Genomic DNA, 18,036 nt, shown 5'->3' on the forward strand with positions numbered 1-18,036 from the left:
CACAACACACATGCCAGGCAGGGGAGGCTGAGGAAGACACCAGAGGCCATCTGCACGGGGCTCCCAAAGACTGTGCCGAGCCAGGGGACAGACAGGTCTGGGACCAGAGCACAGAGACAGACAGCGTGGACAGACCAGACAGACAGAGAAGTTCTGGTGGAAGCCCACTCAGAGAGAGGGAGACGGCAGGAAGGCTCCTGACACATGCTGGCTGTCTGCTGGGGGCACAGGACTGTGGGAGGGCTCGTGGGGACAGGTGCTGGAGAAACATGAGGGGGCGACAGATGCATGAGTGGGGAGAGCAGGCACGCCTGGAGGTGTCCCTCGGTTTACATTCTTCCTGGCAGCTCAGCTGGCTGCATCATCAGCAGTGGGGGCAGGGGGCCACAGGCCACCTGGGTGCTGAGGCTGTGTCCACCCTGCAGTGACCCTCAGAGGAGTATTTCCTTGGCATGCTTCCTCCTCAATGCCATGGTGAACCCCCGAGACTCCGCAGACCTACTTCCTCCCCAGGCTGCTGCAACCGGGCCTGGGGAGTTCTGCAAGTGTGGACTGGGATTGCTTTCTCACATGCACCTAAGGCCCTGCAGGCCCCTCTTCCTCCAGGGTCAGGCCCAAGGGTGGCGGACAAAGGAGTGAGTATAGAACAGCCCAGAAAAAAAGCCTGTGTCAAAAAAACTGGTGTACCCCCTCATTCTAGGAAGGAGAAGGGGAGAAAAGCCAGGGGACGGTTCTGTCTGCTTCCCGAGCCTCTCGGGGCTCTCAGGGGCAGCCCTGGGGGTACAGGGGGCCTCTGCAGAGACACCATCATGGTGTTCGTGTCCCTCTGTCTGGGAAGGAAGTGGAAATGGCTGGGGTGAAGAAAATAAATAAACAGTGAGACAGCAGACTGGCAGACAGACAGACGGATAAGCCCCGACGAGAGGTAGGAGACCAGCCCCAGCACAGACAGCCTCCAGGGAGCAGGGTCAGGCTCTACCTTGTATGCAACTCGAGCAGGGCATTTCTTCCCCAGCCCCAGGGGCGGGGACATGTGTTTCAGCATCTCAAACATGTCATTGTAAGTGATGCGCCCACTGGAGACCCGGCCCAGGGAGGCAGAGGCAGAGAGGGTCCACAGGAGGGTGTGGGAGGGGCAGGGAGGAAGCAGACAAGAAAACAGATCCAGTTAGCCAGCGTCAGAGTGAATGCCGAGTCAGATAATGAAAGGAGGGTCTCCGCTCCTCTTGACCCCTCCGTGCCCCCCAGCCTCACCTCCTCACTCCAGCCCCACGCAGGGCAGTGGGCAGGGGGACATCTGAGCTATGAACATGGAGGGATGAGAAAGGGCTGCATCAGGGTGGCTTTGGGTTGTCAACTTCTGATTTCACACTTTTAGAAACTACAGAAAATGCCAAATCAGAAAAGAGCTGCCTGACCGTGCAGGAGAGCTGGTGGACAGGCTGTGACCACTGAGGCAGGCCCGAGAACCATGGAAACACCAGCTTTTCCTAGTGCTCAGCTTGCTTCCAAGTTAGCCACGAGGCCCAAAGCGGAGAAGAGTCTAAAACAAGCAGGAGAACTAGAGCAGAGGGGCGCTGTTCTGCAGGAGCCCAGAGGCTCCAGACACACTGGACAGGGCCAGTCCTGACCAAGCCCAGGGACGCCTGAGGCCGGCCCAGAGCAGGGCTGCTGCTGGGGTCAGGGCTGGGCGGGAAATGGGGGGCCGCGGGCAGGGATGGGGTAGTGGGCAGCTCAGACAGGCTATGACCTGGCATCACCCTTTCCCCCTCCGGACACTGTGCGGGGCAGGCAGGGACCAGAACACAGCCTGAGGCTCCAGACTCAGGAGAGCATCCTGGGGCCAGCAACTACCTCAAGCATCACCTCCACCACGGACTCCTGCCTACGCGACCTGCTTGGGGTCCCAGGCCACCCAGGAGAAAAGGGGCAGACCCTTCCTGGGCCTGGCCTTCTGCCCAGGGCTCCCAACCTTGGCTGCGCAAATCAGTCCAGAGGGGCAGCAGACCCTGGGAGGCTGGGCTCCTCTGACCCAGAGGGGCAGCTACTCCTGGCCTGCTTGTGCCCATGTCCCTTCCTCCAAGCCTTCGGCCTCTAGTTTCTCTGACCATCAGCCCACCCTCGAGAGCCCGGGAGTTACGCTGGGTGTCGTCTGGCCCCGGCTCTCATCCAGCAGCTGGTGTGGAGCTCACAGCCCAGCCAGGAGGTTCTGTGTGCACTGTCTCACAGGCTGTCTGTCCCCAGCCAACTGGAGGGTCAGGGAGGTCAGACGGGGGACCAGAGCATCCAGGAGTCTGGAGTGCGGGGCAGGGCAGGGTGGGAGGAGAGAGAGGTGAGGTCATCATTCCCAAACCAGGCAGGGAGTGTGTGCAGTGTTTGCGTTCGGGCAGGGAAGATATGTCAGATGGAGGCTCTGAAGTTGCAAACCTTGTAGGCCAACCTACGAGGGCAGTTCTTCCCTAAGCCAACGGGTGGCGCAATACAACGCAACAAACTGTACATATCCTTATAATGAATCCGGCAACTGGAAAGGAAACGTCACAGGTTATGTCAACCGAGGCACTTGACCCCATCCCGCCCACGCACCCAACCTGATGGGCAGACGTGCAGGTGGAGCGGGCGGCTGGACAGGCGGCTCCCTGGTGGGGCCAGGGGCTGGGAGCCCCTGGATCAGGGCCAGAGACAGTCTGTGAGCCCCTCTTTACACACAACCACTGTTCCAGCCTGCCCCGCCCAGCACAAAATCCACCCTCTGGCAGCCCTGTCCCAGGAATGCCTGAGCCCCCAGGGGCTCTCCTGACTGTCCCCACCTCCCTAAATGAGTGCCCTGGAATCGGGGTTCCAGCAAGGGACCCGCTCGCCCCAGGGTTAGCTTCTCTCTCCTGCATATGCCCCCCAGTCCAATCAGCTCCAAACTGTGAGGCCTCACTTGTGGAAAAAAGGGAAGAAAGAGGAAGCCCCACTGTGGCCTTACCCAAAGTGCGTGCCAACCTCGGGACCCACGGGACCACCACAACAAAGCTGAAAACATGGTGGAGCCCAGCTCAACACCACCCAGTCTCAATCCACACCCTGGCTCATCTCTCCTCTGCCATCAAAACCCTCAGATGCCACCAGATTAAAAGTGTGGGACTGATACTGTCACTCAGATTCAAAAACTATGCCCACGGTCTATAAAACAAAGTCAAAGGTACTTATTTAACCCTGATTTCAAGACCTTTCCCAACGTGTCCTAGCCACCCTTTGTTACGCCGTCTCCCTTTCAGCCAGACACACTCAGCCTCCTCCACCTGCCCCTCCACCTGCCCTACTCTGCACTCTGTCCACCCATCTAGTCTGTCCCACACACTCTGGCTCACACACCACCTCCTCTGACCCATGTCTCCCTCCTCAGACACTTTCTGGCCTCGTGCTCGGGCTTCTCTTTTCCCCTGTGACCCAGCACTCAGGATGCTGACTGAACGAGAATGGACATGAGGACGAGTGACAAGCTCACAGCGGGCATGATCGTGATATTCCCTCTGGAGTCCACACTCACCATAGTGTTGAAGCCACAGGGGGTGAGGACCCCCAAAAGCAGCAGCTCCGAGCCTTCCTCCTTTCCCCCAGCAGGCATGTATTTGTGCATATGAGCCCACCCATGTTCACAGGCACTCAACACACATAAGCATGCACCATCCCATACATGCACATACACTCATGCACATGGTTGTGCACCTGTCACATAGCCACAGAGGGGCAAACACACACATACATGAAAGCTTGGGAAGCTTCACAAAGTCCTATTGTTGTTTCAAAATCTCTCCGAGAAGGAGGACACAGCAGAGTCGTCCCCTGGGAAATGACCACATGCTGGCATCTGTCCCGGAGACTAGTGTAAAGCTCACACCACTGTCTCTCCTGCCCAGGATGTGGAGTCAAGACCCAATCAGCTCAGAGATCCCCTCCCAGAGTCTGGAGGTGACCTGCTCCGAGCCCAGACCTGTGGGAGCAGTAAGCAGTTAGCTGGGGTCACGCCTCTGCCACTTTGTGGACTTAGGTGCGGGAGTGCCTCTGGCGTGAAGTTTACATTCTGCTGTCTGCTTCCCCACGAGCACTTTTTTTTCCATGTCCCTGACTGCAGGGCCTCCCAAAGGCCCAGATGAGAACTCTGTGCCCGATCACAAGCCACAGCCTGGCCCAAGTCCACTTCCCGTGTGTTCTACCTCTGTCTCAACTGTGCTGACCGGGGAGTCCAGGGTCTACACCTCACACCGACTGGGGGACATCCTCCTCTCTCCCAGGTCTGCACCAACCTGCCTTTGCCTGTTGGACCAAGTCCCATCTAAACAATCTGTCTTTCTGCAACACAATCTCCTCCACAGACACAGCAGCATCTGTGTGACCATGTCAGGATGAGTCAATGCTGCCTACATCCTAGTCTCTGCAGTCTGTGCCCAAGAAGGACCAGACCTTGTGTGTGGTCTGATCCGATGGGCCTTCTTGACCAGAGAACCTGTGACTCCCTCAGTCAGTCAGGAAAATGACAGGGCTCTCCAAGGCCATGAAAATGGCTACGCACACCATGAAACAATACTAACAGCCATGCTTGTCTCACACTGCAGGGAACTGAAAGCTTTTCCCTACAATGAAAAAGACACTGTGGTGTTGGGGGCCTGGAAGTGCCCGGGCCATGGTGCTGCCAGGAGCTCCAGGACTTGCCCAGATGGGAAAGGGTAGCACAGGCCCCTTCTGGGTCCACATTGTGCTGAGGTGGAGCTCCAAGTGGTGAGGGAGCCTTGGGGCCTGCAGGTCAGAAAGCTCCAGGGCATTTTCTATGTTGACCTTCAGCTTAGCGAAAGGCGGGCAGAATCCTGCTGCTCACTGTGAGGACGCTGATCCCCTCTGAGTCCTCTGCCACACAAGGGCTGTGCAAGAAGGACATGGCAGGACACATGTGCATGCAGCTCCAGTGTCCCGTCCCCTCAGAGCACAGGAGGTCACAGGCACCCTCCCACTCACTGAGGCACAGTTCACGTGCATGTCTGCTGAGCGCTCTCCCTGAGCTGCAGGCCTGTGCCGTACCTGGGAGACAGGTCTATCGGTCCCTCCATGCTCTGCCTTGCAGAGAGCATGCCCTCAAACTACTCAAGTAACTGCTTGAGAGATGAATGAATGAGCAGGTGGATGATAAGGGATGGAGAATGCACAGTGGGCAGGGAATCCATGCTGCTCAGCTAGCCCTGCAGATGAGAGTACGACCATGGGCATGCAGGGGTCTCCCAGAAAATGTGATCTCAAACCACCTTCTGACCCCCAAACCATGCCCTTTACGAGACCCTTGCTCTGCCTGGAAACAAACTATCCCTCACTCATACAACAAACATAGTAAACCTTTCTCACCATGACCAAGGGGTCCTACACATACTAGACCAGGGGTCCCCAAACTATGGCCCGCGGGCCGCATGCGGCCCCGAGGCCATTTATCCGGCCCCCGGCACACTTCTGGAAGGGGCATCTCATCATTGATGATCAGTGAGTACTGTATGTGGCGGCGCCACAAAGCACAGCGTCGCTCACGTACAGTACTACTTCCAGTGATGCGAGATGCACGTCACGGCTACGGAAGCGCGTCATATCACTTGTTACGGCTAACAGTAACAAATATGGAACCGAACATTGACCATCTCATTAGCCAAAAGCAGGCCCATAGTTCTCATTGAAATACTGGCCAGTTTGTTGATTTAAATTTACTTGTTCTTTATTTTAAATATTGTATTTGTTCCCATTTTGTTTTTTTACTTTAAAATAAGATATGTGCAGTGTGCATAGGGATTTGTGCATAGGGATTTGTTCATAGTTTTTTTATAGTCTGGCCCTCCAATGGTCTGAGTGAACTGGCCCCCTGTGTAAAAAGTTTGGGGACCCCTGTACTAAACCCTTCCTGGTAGCTCACTAGATTTCAATAACAGTTCACTGAGCACTATTTGTAGCCTGATCTGAGGACACACAGGGGCATGAAGTTTCCTCTCCCTGAGAGAGACGGCAGAGCCCTGAGCCCATCGGGGAGAACATTCCGTGGCCATGTCGTTCCTGCCCACGATGGCCTCTGTGCTCTGTGAGGATGAGCAGGCCTGAGAGAAGGTGCCGTGCAAACTCCACAACCTCTTTCAGGGCCTCCCACAACCCCTTATGTGATGACCATTCAGTAAGAACCCCAAGTCTCACAAGTACCCTGAAAATGTTCCATGACCCCAGGTAACATCCAAAGGGCTGGACTGAGGATTCAGAGATTTCTCAGCCTGGGGAGCTGTAGAGAAGTGCATGAAGCCCCAGTGGGAGACCCAATGAGGCTGCCATCCCACAGGAGCAGGAACCCTGAGCCCCAAACAAAACCTGACGGGGATGCTCATGTCACTTGTCTGATGCCGCCCCAGCCCTGTTCTGATACCAATGGGTCTGAAAGAACCCTCAGGATCACAGAGTGCGGCGACTCACTCACCACGCAGCCGGGTCGTACTCAGCCCAGACCCTGATGAACTCGTCCAGGTGGTGAGGCCCTAGGATGGAAGAGTCCCGCGTAAGGTACTCAAAATTGTCCATGATCACAGCCACAAAGAGGTTCAACATCTGCAGGACAGGAAGGAGAAGAGGTGACGTAGAGAGACCTCAGCCTGCCCTCTCCCGACACCCCCCACCCTCCGGTCAAAGTCTGTGTGAGACCATCAGGGTGGCAGAGGTCACTCTGCCTCAGCCAGAGCCGGGCCTCCTCCACATGGCCACTGCCAGCAGCAGCAGCCTCAGCCTCAGGTTGTGGGGTGAGGGGAGGACTGACCACATCTGGCCCTCTGAAGGCTTCTGCTCTCTGATTCTATGGCCTGTCCTAACTCAGGCCCCGTCGTCTGACATCCACGATCCACCCTGCCATCCAGGTTTATCTTCTCCCATTCTGCAGTCCCATCCTCTTCCCTCTGAGCCAGGACAGCAGTGACTTTGGAGTATTAACAGTTTGGTCACAGAAGGCCAAAAGCTCACGTGCTTTTTTTTTGTTGACTTGAAATTCACATAACATACAACTACTCATTTTAAAAATGTTTGTTGTATTGATTTTAGAGAGACAGGAAGTGAGAGAGGGAGAGACATTTATCTGCTCCTATATGTGCCTTGACCAAGGATCAAACTGGCAACCTCTGTGCTTTGGGTTAATTCTCCAACCAACTGAGCTATCAGGTCAGGGCTCAGTTTTTTTATGCATTAATAGAGAAAGAAAGGGGAGAGGGAAAGGAAGCAAAGGAAGCATCCATTTGTTGTTCCACTCAGCTGTGCATTCATTGGTTGCTTCTCCTGTGTGCCCTGATGTGATCAAACCCACAACCTTGTTGTTTTGGGACGATGCTCTTAACCAACGAAGCTAACCAGCCAGGACCTAAGAAGCTTTTAATGTACCTGTTGACCATTTGTATGTCTTCTTGGGAAAAATGTCTATTCAGCCACATTGTGTTGACTATGGCAGCTCCCCACACACACACACACACACACACACAAAGAGAGTCAGAGAGAGGGACAGACAGGAAGCAAGAGAGATGAGAAGCATCAATTCCTCGTTGCAGCACCTTAGTTGTTGTTTTCTCATATGTACCTTGACCTGGGAGCAGAGTGAGTGACCCCTCGCTCAAGCTAGCGACCTTGGGTTCAAGCCAGTGACCTTGGGGTCATGTCTACGATCTCATGCTCAAGCTGGCGACCTCAGGGTTTCAAACTGAGTCCTCCATGTCTCAGTCCAATGCTCTATCCATTGTGCCACTGCCTGGTCAGGCTGATTATATGATAGCTTTATGATAGTCTTGAAATTGGGAAATGTGAGTCCTCTGTGTTGGCTATTTAGGGCTCCTTGAAATTCTGTATTAATTTGAGGGCAGGCTTTTCCATTTCAGCAAAAAAACTAAGTCACTTTCAGGGAATATTGCTATCTTTTTTTTTTAAATTTTATTTATTTATTTTAGAGAGGAGAGAGAGAGAAATAGAGAGAGAGAGAGAAGGGGAGGAGGAGCAGGAAGCATCAACTCCCATATGTGCCCAGGGTTTCGAACTGGCAACCTCAGTGTTCCAAGTCGACGCTTTATCCACCATGCCACCACAGGTCAAGCGAATATTGCCATCTTAATTATATTAAGTCTTTTGATTCATAGACATGGCTGTCTATCCGCTTAATTAATCTTTAATTTCTTTCAGCATTATTTTGCAGTTTTCAGTGTACAAGTCTTTCGCCTACATGGGTATTTATTTATTTCTACGTATTTTATTCTTTTGAATACTAATGGTAATAGAATTATTTCCTTTGCAGATTGTTCACTGCTAGTGTGCAGAGATCTCTGTGTGTGGATTGTATGCCCTCCACGCTGGTGAACTCATTTATCAGCTACTGTAGTTTTTGGTGTGTGTGTGTGTGTGTTTGTGTGTATTCTTTGGGACTTTCTATACATGGAACAATGTCATCTGCAAATGCAATTTTCCTTCCTTTCCATTTGGATGCCTTTTATCTCTTTCTGTATCACTGTTCTAGAGGGGCTTGTATCACAGCGATGGACAGCAGTGATCTGAGTGGGCATCTTCTGCTTGATCCTCTTCTTTGGGAGAAATCTGTCAGTCTTTCACCAAATATGGCGTCAGCTGTGGGTTTTCAGAAAACCTTTTTATTATGTACAGGAAGTTCCCTTCCAGTCCTAATTTGTTAAGTGCTTTTTATCATGAAAGTGTTTTTAATTTTATCAAGCATTCTTTTTTGCATCTACTGCAGTGACCATGTGGGTTTTCTCCTCATCAGTGTGGTCCTCACACTGACTGACTCCCCTGTGTGCTGTGTTGAGCCACCCTTGCCCTCCTGAGATAAATCCCATTGGGTCACAGTGCAGAACCCTTGTACCGATGCAATTAGTCTGCTGGTATCCTGTTCAGGGTATTTACATCTATATTCATGAGGGACATGTCTGGTTTTGGTGTCAAGGTAACACTGGCCTCATAGATGGAGTTTGCAAGTGTTCCCTCCTCTTCAATTTTTAGAAAGAGTTTGAGAACACTGGCATTAGTTCCTCTCTGCATGTTTGATAGAATTTATCACTGAAGCCATCTGGTCCTGGACTGTATTTTGAGGGAATTTTTTATTTTTTGTGACAAAGACAGAGACAGAGACAGGAATAAGGGCAGACAGATAAGAAGGGAGAGAGATGAGAAGTATCAATTCTTCGTTGCAGCACCTTAGTCTCCTTAGTTCTCCATTCATTGCTTTCTCATATGTGCCTTGATTGGGGGGCTGCAGCAGAGTGAGTGATCCCTTGCTCAAGCCAGTGACCTTTAGGCTCATGCCAGCGACCATGTGGTCATTTCTATGATCCCATGCTTAAGCCAGCCACCCCAAGCTCAAGCCAGTGACCCGGTGCTCAAGCTGGTGAGCTTATGCTCAAGCGGGATGAGCCTGCGCTCAAGCAGGTGACCTCGGGGTTTCAAACTTGGGTCCTCTGCATCCCAGTCCGATGCTCTATCCACTGTGTCACTGTCTGGTTAGGCTTGAGGAGAGGTTTTTGATCAGTGATTCAAACTCTTTCCTTGCTAGAGGTCTATTTGGATTTTCTACTTCTTCTTTAGTCAATTATGGTAATTTGTGACACTCTAGGAATTTGTCTACTCCAACAAAGGCAGGCTAATCAAAATATCTGACATCTCCTAGTGTCCATTTATTCATTGTGATAATACCAACCTCAGGACTGCTGCAAAGATTGAAAAACTTACAAGTACTCGTTCACAGGACCCTGCATAACAGCTAAGTCAATGGCTGTGAGCAGGCTGTCCTTTTCTCAGTTCTGTTGCTCTGTCAGTGCCCCTCTACTCTAATCAAGGTGACTGAATCCCGACCTATCTTGGTCCTGCCACACAGCCCATAAATCACAATACTGTTTTTCCCAACGTTGCTTCTGTCACACCAAACCAGACCCAAGTGATTCAGAGTATGAGTAACCCAACAGACCCACAACTGGCCAGCAGATGCTGGGGGACTGGGCTTCCAGCTCATTTCCCTTCTCTGCTTCAGCCGAGGACAAGGCCCACAGGACAGCAGCCACAGTGAGGTTCTGACATGTCAGGCCGACCGTGTCCTGCCCAGCTCTTGTCCCCAAGGGGCTCTGCTGGCTTGGAATGAAGCCTACACTCCTGGCACCAGCCCACTGACTGCTCCTCCAGACCCACAGGCTCCCATGCCCATCCCCACACAGTGGCAGGAGGCTTGTCCCCCATGTCCTGTCACCACAGGAGACATCCTCTAACAGCCGAACACAAAGGGATAGCTGCTCCACGGAAACCCACAGCCCTCTCCACAGAGGTCAGGCTCCGGGGAGCTCCCTACAGGGGGGTTCTCTGGGGGGAATGAGGCCGTCATCTCTGAGGAGTCAGCTTGCAGTGGACACAAATCCAAGTCGGGGCTCCTGGAAAGTGGGGACCCATAACAGATGGAGACAGGATGGAGGCGCTGCATGGACTCACCAGGAAGGAGCAGAGGAAGATGAAGGAGACGAAGTAGAAGTAAGCGAAGTCACTGCCACACTCGCTGGCATTGGCATGCTCGTCACAGGCCTGGGCGCTGAGACAGGACAGCATGATCTCATGCCAGGCCTCCCCGGTGGCGCTCCTGATGGGAGGGCGAGCTGTGAGGCCCATGGAGGACGGCACGGAACTAGCCTGGGCTCCCATGCAGAGCGAGCCTGCACAGGCATCATGTTTGGTTGACAGAGGCTGCTTCTAGAAAAGAGCTCTCTGGCATCAGACTTTTTAAGTGAGAGGAGGGGAGACAGTGAGACAGACTCCTACATGCGCCCTGACTAGGATCCACCCAGCAAACCCCATCTGGAGCCTACACACAAATCACCGAGTTATTTTAGTGCCTGAGGGTGATGTTCAGACCAACCGAGCTATACTCAGCACCTGGGGCCACTGCTTGAACCAATCGAGCCACTGGCTGTGAGAGAGCCAGAGGGAGAGAAAGGGGAGAGGGAGGGGAAGAGAAGCAGATGGTGGCTTCTCCTGTGTGCCCTGACTGAGAATTAAACCCAGGACATCCATATGCCAGGCTGAGGCTCTATCCACCGAGCAACGAGCCAGAGCTTGGCATCAGACTCTGAAATTGCTCATTTCAAGTTATTAAAAATAACCCACTGTAGCAGAGTGAGCACCAGGCGGACTGCCCTCCATGGGCACCTCAGAACCAGTACAGCCCAACTGCAGCTCTCACCTCCCAACACGGTCAGCCCATTCCTCCTTGAACCAGGGAATAGTGGCTCCATCCTTCTACCTGCTCAGTCATCACCCTGTGTCCTGCACCTCCCTCCTACCACATCTCACCCATCAGCTTATTGACCTTCAGCGGGGCTAAGCCAGTCACCGCCCTGAGCTGCTTCAACGGTTTCCTGACATGTTTTTGCTCTGCCCTGCCCAGCAGCCTGGCAGGTACACTAGATTCTGGTCAGATCTTGTCCCTCACAGTAAAAGCCAAAATTCACATGACTGCCCACAGCCCCATGTGAGCTGCTGCCTGCCTTTCTCTGACTTTGACGACCATCCTGCTCAGTCCAGTCCAGCCACACAAGCCCTCCACTGCTTCCTGAACACACCACAGACACCTCACGCTGACCAGCCACCCGAAGGACCCTCTGACACAGACCTTTGTTCCTGGGCAAGGCTACCAGCAGTAGGGGCCAGGTTTGCACTACACCTGCAGGCAGGCCAGAGGCACCTGTGCACCTACCTGTGTGTCCTGCCCTGGGCAGAGGCTGGGCCCATGCCCCACTGATGATGACCAGGAGTAAAAGTTTCCTACAGGATAGCTGGTATAGACTACACACGCTCAACAGGTGCAAGTGCCCCCATGTGACAGAAAGATTAAGGAGGAAAAGATCTGTGAGACCCCAGGCTTAAAGTCAGTGCTGACTTCCTAGGTTGGCCTCAGGGCCTCAGTGCCACAAGCAGGGATGTTAGTAAGTGAAGAAATATGATGTGTCCCAGCTGAAGTCCAGAAAAAGGACGCTCATCAGGAAACTGTAGCCTCAGGGTGTTTGCTCACCTGAAGCAGAAAACTCTTTCCATGCAGCTCAGCAAAGCAAACTGGTCTTTGCTGACCACAAGCACAGGGAAGAGCCCCGAGCCATCCCAGGGCGGCCCACACAACCCTACAAGTAAATGGACGTGGGGCAAAACCTCCGGAACCTGGAGGAAGGACCTGCAGTCGCACAGAGCTCTTTCCTTGGGTCACAGGGTGGGCGGGGCTAAACAAGAGACACTCTGGAAGCAGCAGGACATATCCCCCTCCTCCTCTGTGCTCCTGCCCCCGTTCTCAAACTGGGATGGCCAACCGCCCCCAACCTCAGAGGGTACCCTGCCTAAGAACGGTGGCGGGTGCCAAGCATGCCTTCCTGGGGAGCCTGAGCCAGAAACAAGCCCTGTGCCCCTCGAGGTTCCAGCCGGGGGCTTGGCTGCACCCCAGAGCCTAGGGCACAGCAGCTCCAGTAAGCGACAGTGGCAGATGCAGGTGCACCCAGATCAGCAGTTCTGGCCTGTTGGGGTCTTGGGCCACCGAGAAACTCTAACCTCTGTCACAGGCAGCGCCTGCTCCCTGGCTTCTCCCTGACCCCATAGGCCCCTGTGGCCAATACAGTAAGCAGGTGAAAAGCTTGGGGCCTGCACATCAAGAAAGGCCCTGTTGGGCATCATCTTCTCCCAGACCTCCCAGCAGCAGCTTTACCAGGGCCTTTGGGCTGCAGCCAGAGAGCAGAGGCGAGGGGGGAGGCTAGCCTGGCCCAGGCCCTCAGGGTGACCTCCCCACCGGGTGTCCTCTCCCCAAGAGCCCTTTGGAAGGTCTACTGAGAGGAAGACAGAAAGACCCGAGGGTTGGAGGGGTGGCCTCTGGGTTGCTGTGCAGCCTCTCCACCTGCAACAAAGGAGCCCCTGAGTCTGAGTGACCTCCCAAACAACACACCTGAACAACAGCATCAGTGCTTGTAAAAATGTCCGAAAGTTGTTGTGTCTGTTGATGCTGGAGTCGTCATCCAGGGCTATGTTTCCAAATACCTGGAATAGAAAAGCAGGCTGCAGGCTGACTCGCTGCTCCTGGAGCCAAGGCCAGGCAGGGGCTGTGCAAGCACTGAGGCCCCGGGCAGGTGCTGCCCTGTTGAGAGCACCCCTCTGGGAACCACAGCCATGTGGATGCGGCTAGAAGGGCATCAGCCGTGAGCTTCTAAGGCAGAGAAACCCTCGAGAAAAGCCAACGTGTGCAGCCCAGGGTCTGAGCAAGTCTGTGTGACCTGTAAAAACAGAACCTAGAACTAAATGTACAGGCTCTGCCTCATACAAGACAGGAAGCATCTTCAAGTTCACATTCATCAATGCTTCCAAAGTGATTGTTACATTGGTAACAGCTCTAATAAGCTGTTTCAAAGTTTCTTTTAAAATTTCTGTGCAAATATCACAATGGGAATTTTACACACTTAATTTGTTTTTTAAGGTTAGAAATGCAGATGATCAGGAACTATACTTAGCTTAAAATCTGGAATCCAGCTGAAAAATTTATGAACTGTCACATAGCCACAAAACACACAGTTAAGTGACATCCATGATTTTGTACAACCATCAAAGCTCAACAAATTTTAAAGCAAGAGAACTTTTCAATCCCTGACAGTTTAAAACATCCATTTGCTCACCTTTAGGACACCGGCCCCTCCCACCCTTCTAGCCTTTTGGTCCACCTGCCAGCCTACTGTGGGAAGTGGCCAGATGCCAAAGCTTTATAACAGGGATACTCTGGTATCTTTTACATTTCTCCAAACAACAAAGTGTTCTTTGGCAAAATGAAAACAATCTCAATTATGTAAGCTACATTTGAAAGAATCAGGGATGCGATCTGGTCCCTGTGGTTGGCTTTGATTGTGTATAATCTACTGGAGAGCAGTAGGAGGTCTGTCGTTCAGAACTGGACTAAGACAGCGACCAGCTGCTGCTATTCAGGCCACTGCGTGTCATACAGATGAGCTCAGACGCTCACTCCCACGGGCCCAGCAGCCACGTAAACATGTCCACCCTGGGACGCCACCCAAGAGCAGACCATGTGCTGGCGGCCGTCCTTGGTGCCTCAGCGCCCTCAATCACAGAGCAGTCTTTCTGAGGACTAAGTTCATGAAGCGCTGACATTGTACCTGGATTGCAGAAAGCTCTGCTAAGTGTCAACTTGTCATTTAATAACTGAATGACCATGATCAGTGAGTGCTCTTCTGCCCAGGGGACTGGAGCCCAAGCACCTCACCCGGGCGTGCTGCGCACCTGCATGCCAATGATGGCGTAGATGAAGAACAGCATGGCAATCAGCAGGCACACGTAGGGTAGGGCCTGTCGGACACAGGGAGGGTGGGTCAGCCAGGACAATGAGTGGTGGCTGACCCCAGACCCACCCCCACTGACCACACCAGGCGCCTCCACCAGGGGAACCCACTCAGAATGAGCATGAACAGGGCAATCTCTGGGTAACACAAGGTTTCACAAACAAGAGAGCAGGTTCCCACAGGTGTGCACGGCGCCCTCCAGCCTTCCTCAGTGGGGCTGCGTGGGTGCTGGGTGGGGCCTGACAGACAGCTCACCTTGAAGGACTGCACGAAGGTCCAGAGCAGGATGCGGATGGTGTAGCCCTGGCGCAGCAGCTTGATGAGCCGGGCAGCGCGGAACAGGCGCAGGAAGCTGAGGTTGATGAAGTTGTTCTGTGGAAATAAGGATGTTGTCTGACCTTCCGGAATCGGCCTCCTGCACAGCAGGCAAGAACACCCCCACCCACCTGTCCCTGCAGCCCTGTGTCCTGAAAGCCAGTGGGTCAAGGGTCAAACATAGTCACTGCTCCACAGTCTGAGCAGCCATCGGCCACCAGAACACCTTCCGAAAGGAAAGCGTGTCATCACAAACCAGTTCTCATGCAGCAGATCAGAGACGGTCCCCACCCTTGGCTCCCCCGCCTGAGAGGAGGGACAGAGAAGCGGTCTCCCAAGCAGCTCCCTGCTGCCAGGTGAAGCCGACATCATCTGCGGTGGTACACGGCCAACAGTCCAGGTGCTGGGCAGGGCTGCTTCTCCTGAGTGCCTCTGAAGGGACCTGCCTCCGGCTGGTGGTCTCATTTCCCTTCCCCACACAGCCAGCAAGGGCCCTGCCCAGAGGACCCCACAGAAGGTCAAACATCTCCTCTGGGGGCGTTCAAGTCCCTTGCAGACCAGTCACCTAGGTAGTCCTGCTGCTCACACCACGGAAGCCACCTCTGCAATCCACAAACAGGTCTCTGCTCCAGAGGACCCGGGACACCTAGGCTTGCTCCCCCGTCCAAGGTTTCAAAATAGAGCTAAAAAATAAACCAATACTCTCTGACCTCCACTGATGACCTGGGAGTGAGGCTTCCGCCTGGCCTGGGACACCCTGAATTATTGGCATATCCCTTTCAGGCAACATGACTGAGCAGTGTCCCCAAGTAGATGGGGTGCTGTGGACAAGGCAGCTTTCCACCCCATCTGCTCAGGGACCAGAGCCCACCAGTCTGAGCAGCTCCTGGCCTGTCTGCTATGGAGCAGGCCAGCAGCTTGGGCTTAGACAGGCTTTGTTGCTAGATTCATTGGTGAAATAGAGGAAAGAACAGATGCTGTGACAGCAGCGTGCAGAGTTAAGAGCAGCATGCGGGGCTACGGCCTCACTCCAGAGCTGCCTGTCTGGTCTTGGTGGCCATCTGTGGAGATGGGAACTACTCTAGCTTCTAGGGACAGTGGCCCCAACACGCACCTTGTCTGCCAATTCCCTGAAGCGTCCCTCTCTTAGGGGCTGATCTATTTCCACCATGGTGGCTGGGGACTCTGGCCCCTGCTGGTGAGGGACCTATGGCTGCATGGGACACGGCCCACGGGCAGGGCGGGTTCTGGGCAATGCTATAGGGGGAGCTGTCAACGGGCATGAGGAGGAGTCAACTGTAAGAAACAGAAGTTGATCCCTGGGTGGGAACCTGGAAGGTGCAGGTTGCCCCCAGTTCCTTGACTTGCCATTCAGGGGGAAAGAGCCCCAGTGGTGCACAATGGCCGGGAGATGCCCTCACTGTCTGCATCCCGGGGCCCTGAGGAATCTCTGATGGCTAGTCTCTTCAGGAGGGAGACTGTGCACAAGGCCAGGACAACACAACTGAGCAAGGAAGGGGTGGCCAAGTTCCTGCTCCCTGGGGGGGGTCTCCACTCTGAAAGTACCTGCTCAGGTGGGTCTGGCATGGCCAGGACTGTGGGAACAGTCAGCCCCACCCTAGCTCTAATTGATGTGTTCATAGCTGGCAGACAAAGATACATATTGGAGAAAATACAAGGTTTGGGGTGAGAAAAAGGAATGCTCAAAGATGGCAGGTGGCTTGCTCATCCAAGTTACTTGTGACAAATGCCAAGGTCATGTTTGGTTGAGTCACTTACTCCTTCTAGTTGTGACTCCAGTTCCTATCTCTCCTCCCAGGCTTCTTTCTTGGGGCTCTGGGGGGCACTCAGGAGAGGGGTGGGATTGGCAAGAGACAGACAACCCTAGAGAGCCATGAGGACAGATGATGACAGCAGCCACAGACACCCCAAGCGCGGCATGAAGGCGGATGGAACGGTGACTGCACTTGGGCAGGGGCTGCCAGGCACAACCACACAGATTGCATGCAGGGCAGCACGCGACCGCCTCCCCACCATTGTGCACGGTCACCTCTGGACTCAGCCAACTCCTTGGAGGTGGACACACCTGGCCACCCTCCCACAGTCCATGGCTTCTGTGGCACCTGGGACAGCTACACCCACTGAAAAAGCAGGCCTGGCCTTACTGTACCCACTCGAGTCAGGAAAAGCCCAGAGGACCACAAGGCGCATCTGCCTTGATGTGGCAGATGAGTCACCAAGAGGATCCCTGGCTCCTCTGAATCCTAGTTTCCTTCTCCAGGAGAAGAGGGTATTCAGATCCCCTGACCAAAGTGACCCCTGGGGAGGGGACACTGAAAAGGGAATTTAAAAGCACAAAGGGCTTGTGAAACACCCCACAAAGGCGATATACTGACCCTATGCCAAGACCAGTGTCCCCTGCATCCAAGTACATCACTGCCTCTGGTTAAGGTCACAGCAAAGCAAAGGACACCCCGAGACCTGTGCAGACCCGCTGAGGCCCCGCCGTGCTGGAGCAAGGTCCAGTGCGTGCGAAGCTCTCCAGTCTCCCACTTGGCTTCACTCTCATGGGGCTGCTGATGAAAGAGATACTAAGCAAAGACCCATGCATACATGCACCGTATGTGTGGACAGGCTGCTGTGAGCACAGGGCTGGGGACAGGAGTCAGAGCCCATGCAGCATCAAATGTCATTTTCTCAAAACCCATGAGGTTCCATTCCAACTGTGAAACACCTCTTCACAAACATCACCTCTGCAAGGGGCATCTCAAATATTTGCTACTTTATGACTTTCCAGCCACGGCCTCAGTTCGGTCTGCTCCTCAAATCTCTCCAGCCAAGGGCGCACACACACAAGCCAGTGAGCCTGAGTGACGTGGACCCTGAGCTCCACTGTCTCCTGGGGCCGACCCCTTTCCCTCCTCAGTCAGGCCTTACACAGCCCTTCTGAATCATGAAATCTAAATTTCCAGTCCCCTGGGCCCTGGCCCCAGGCCGACCCCACATGGAAGCATCTCCAGGAGGGACAGCAGGGGTGACTCAGTCAGAGGCCCCTGGGCAGAACAGGAAACTACTGTTGTCTGCTGGCAGCATGTGCAACAGAAACCATGGACTCCACAGGGACTAGGGTCAAACTCACCTCTGGCACAGTCTCCTAATCTGTGCCAGTTCCAACAGGAAGACCCACCAAGGCACGACCAGCCTCCCACTGCTGGGCCCCAGACAGAGGGACAGTGCACAAGGCCAGAGGGTTGGATGCAGCCGAGCTCTGACCACACACCTCAGGAGGGCAGTGCGAAGGCTCACAGGACACAACCGAGCAGAGCAA

At 53.9% G+C, this 18,036-nt stretch overlaps 1 protein-coding gene across 4 annotated transcripts in view; it reads right to left on the bottom strand.

Annotated features, from left to right (window-relative positions):
- The window catches only part of CACNA1B (calcium voltage-gated channel subunit alpha1 B), a 171,399-nt gene that overhangs the window by 21,103 nt on the left and 132,260 nt on the right, over positions 1 to 18,036 (bottom strand). For all 4 annotated transcript variants that reach the window (XM_066366550.1, XM_066366548.1, XM_066366549.1 and 1 more), the window contains 6 exons: positions 14,649 to 14,765; positions 14,335 to 14,400; positions 12,998 to 13,089; positions 10,513 to 10,657; positions 6,482 to 6,609; positions 980 to 1,076 (listed from right to left, as the gene is read on the bottom strand). In XM_066366550.1, the coding sequence (XP_066222647.1) occupies positions 980 to 1,076; positions 6,482 to 6,609; positions 10,513 to 10,657; positions 12,998 to 13,089; positions 14,335 to 14,400; positions 14,649 to 14,765 (645 nt within the window). The remainder of the gene's footprint in view (positions 1 to 979; positions 1,077 to 6,481; positions 6,610 to 10,512; positions 10,658 to 12,997; positions 13,090 to 14,334; positions 14,401 to 14,648; positions 14,766 to 18,036) is intronic.

Source organism: Saccopteryx leptura, chromosome 2, assembly GCF_036850995.1.
Source record: "Saccopteryx leptura isolate mSacLep1 chromosome 2, mSacLep1_pri_phased_curated, whole genome shotgun sequence".
In the NCBI taxonomy this organism is placed as follows: domain Eukaryota; kingdom Metazoa; phylum Chordata; class Mammalia; order Chiroptera; family Emballonuridae; genus Saccopteryx; species Saccopteryx leptura.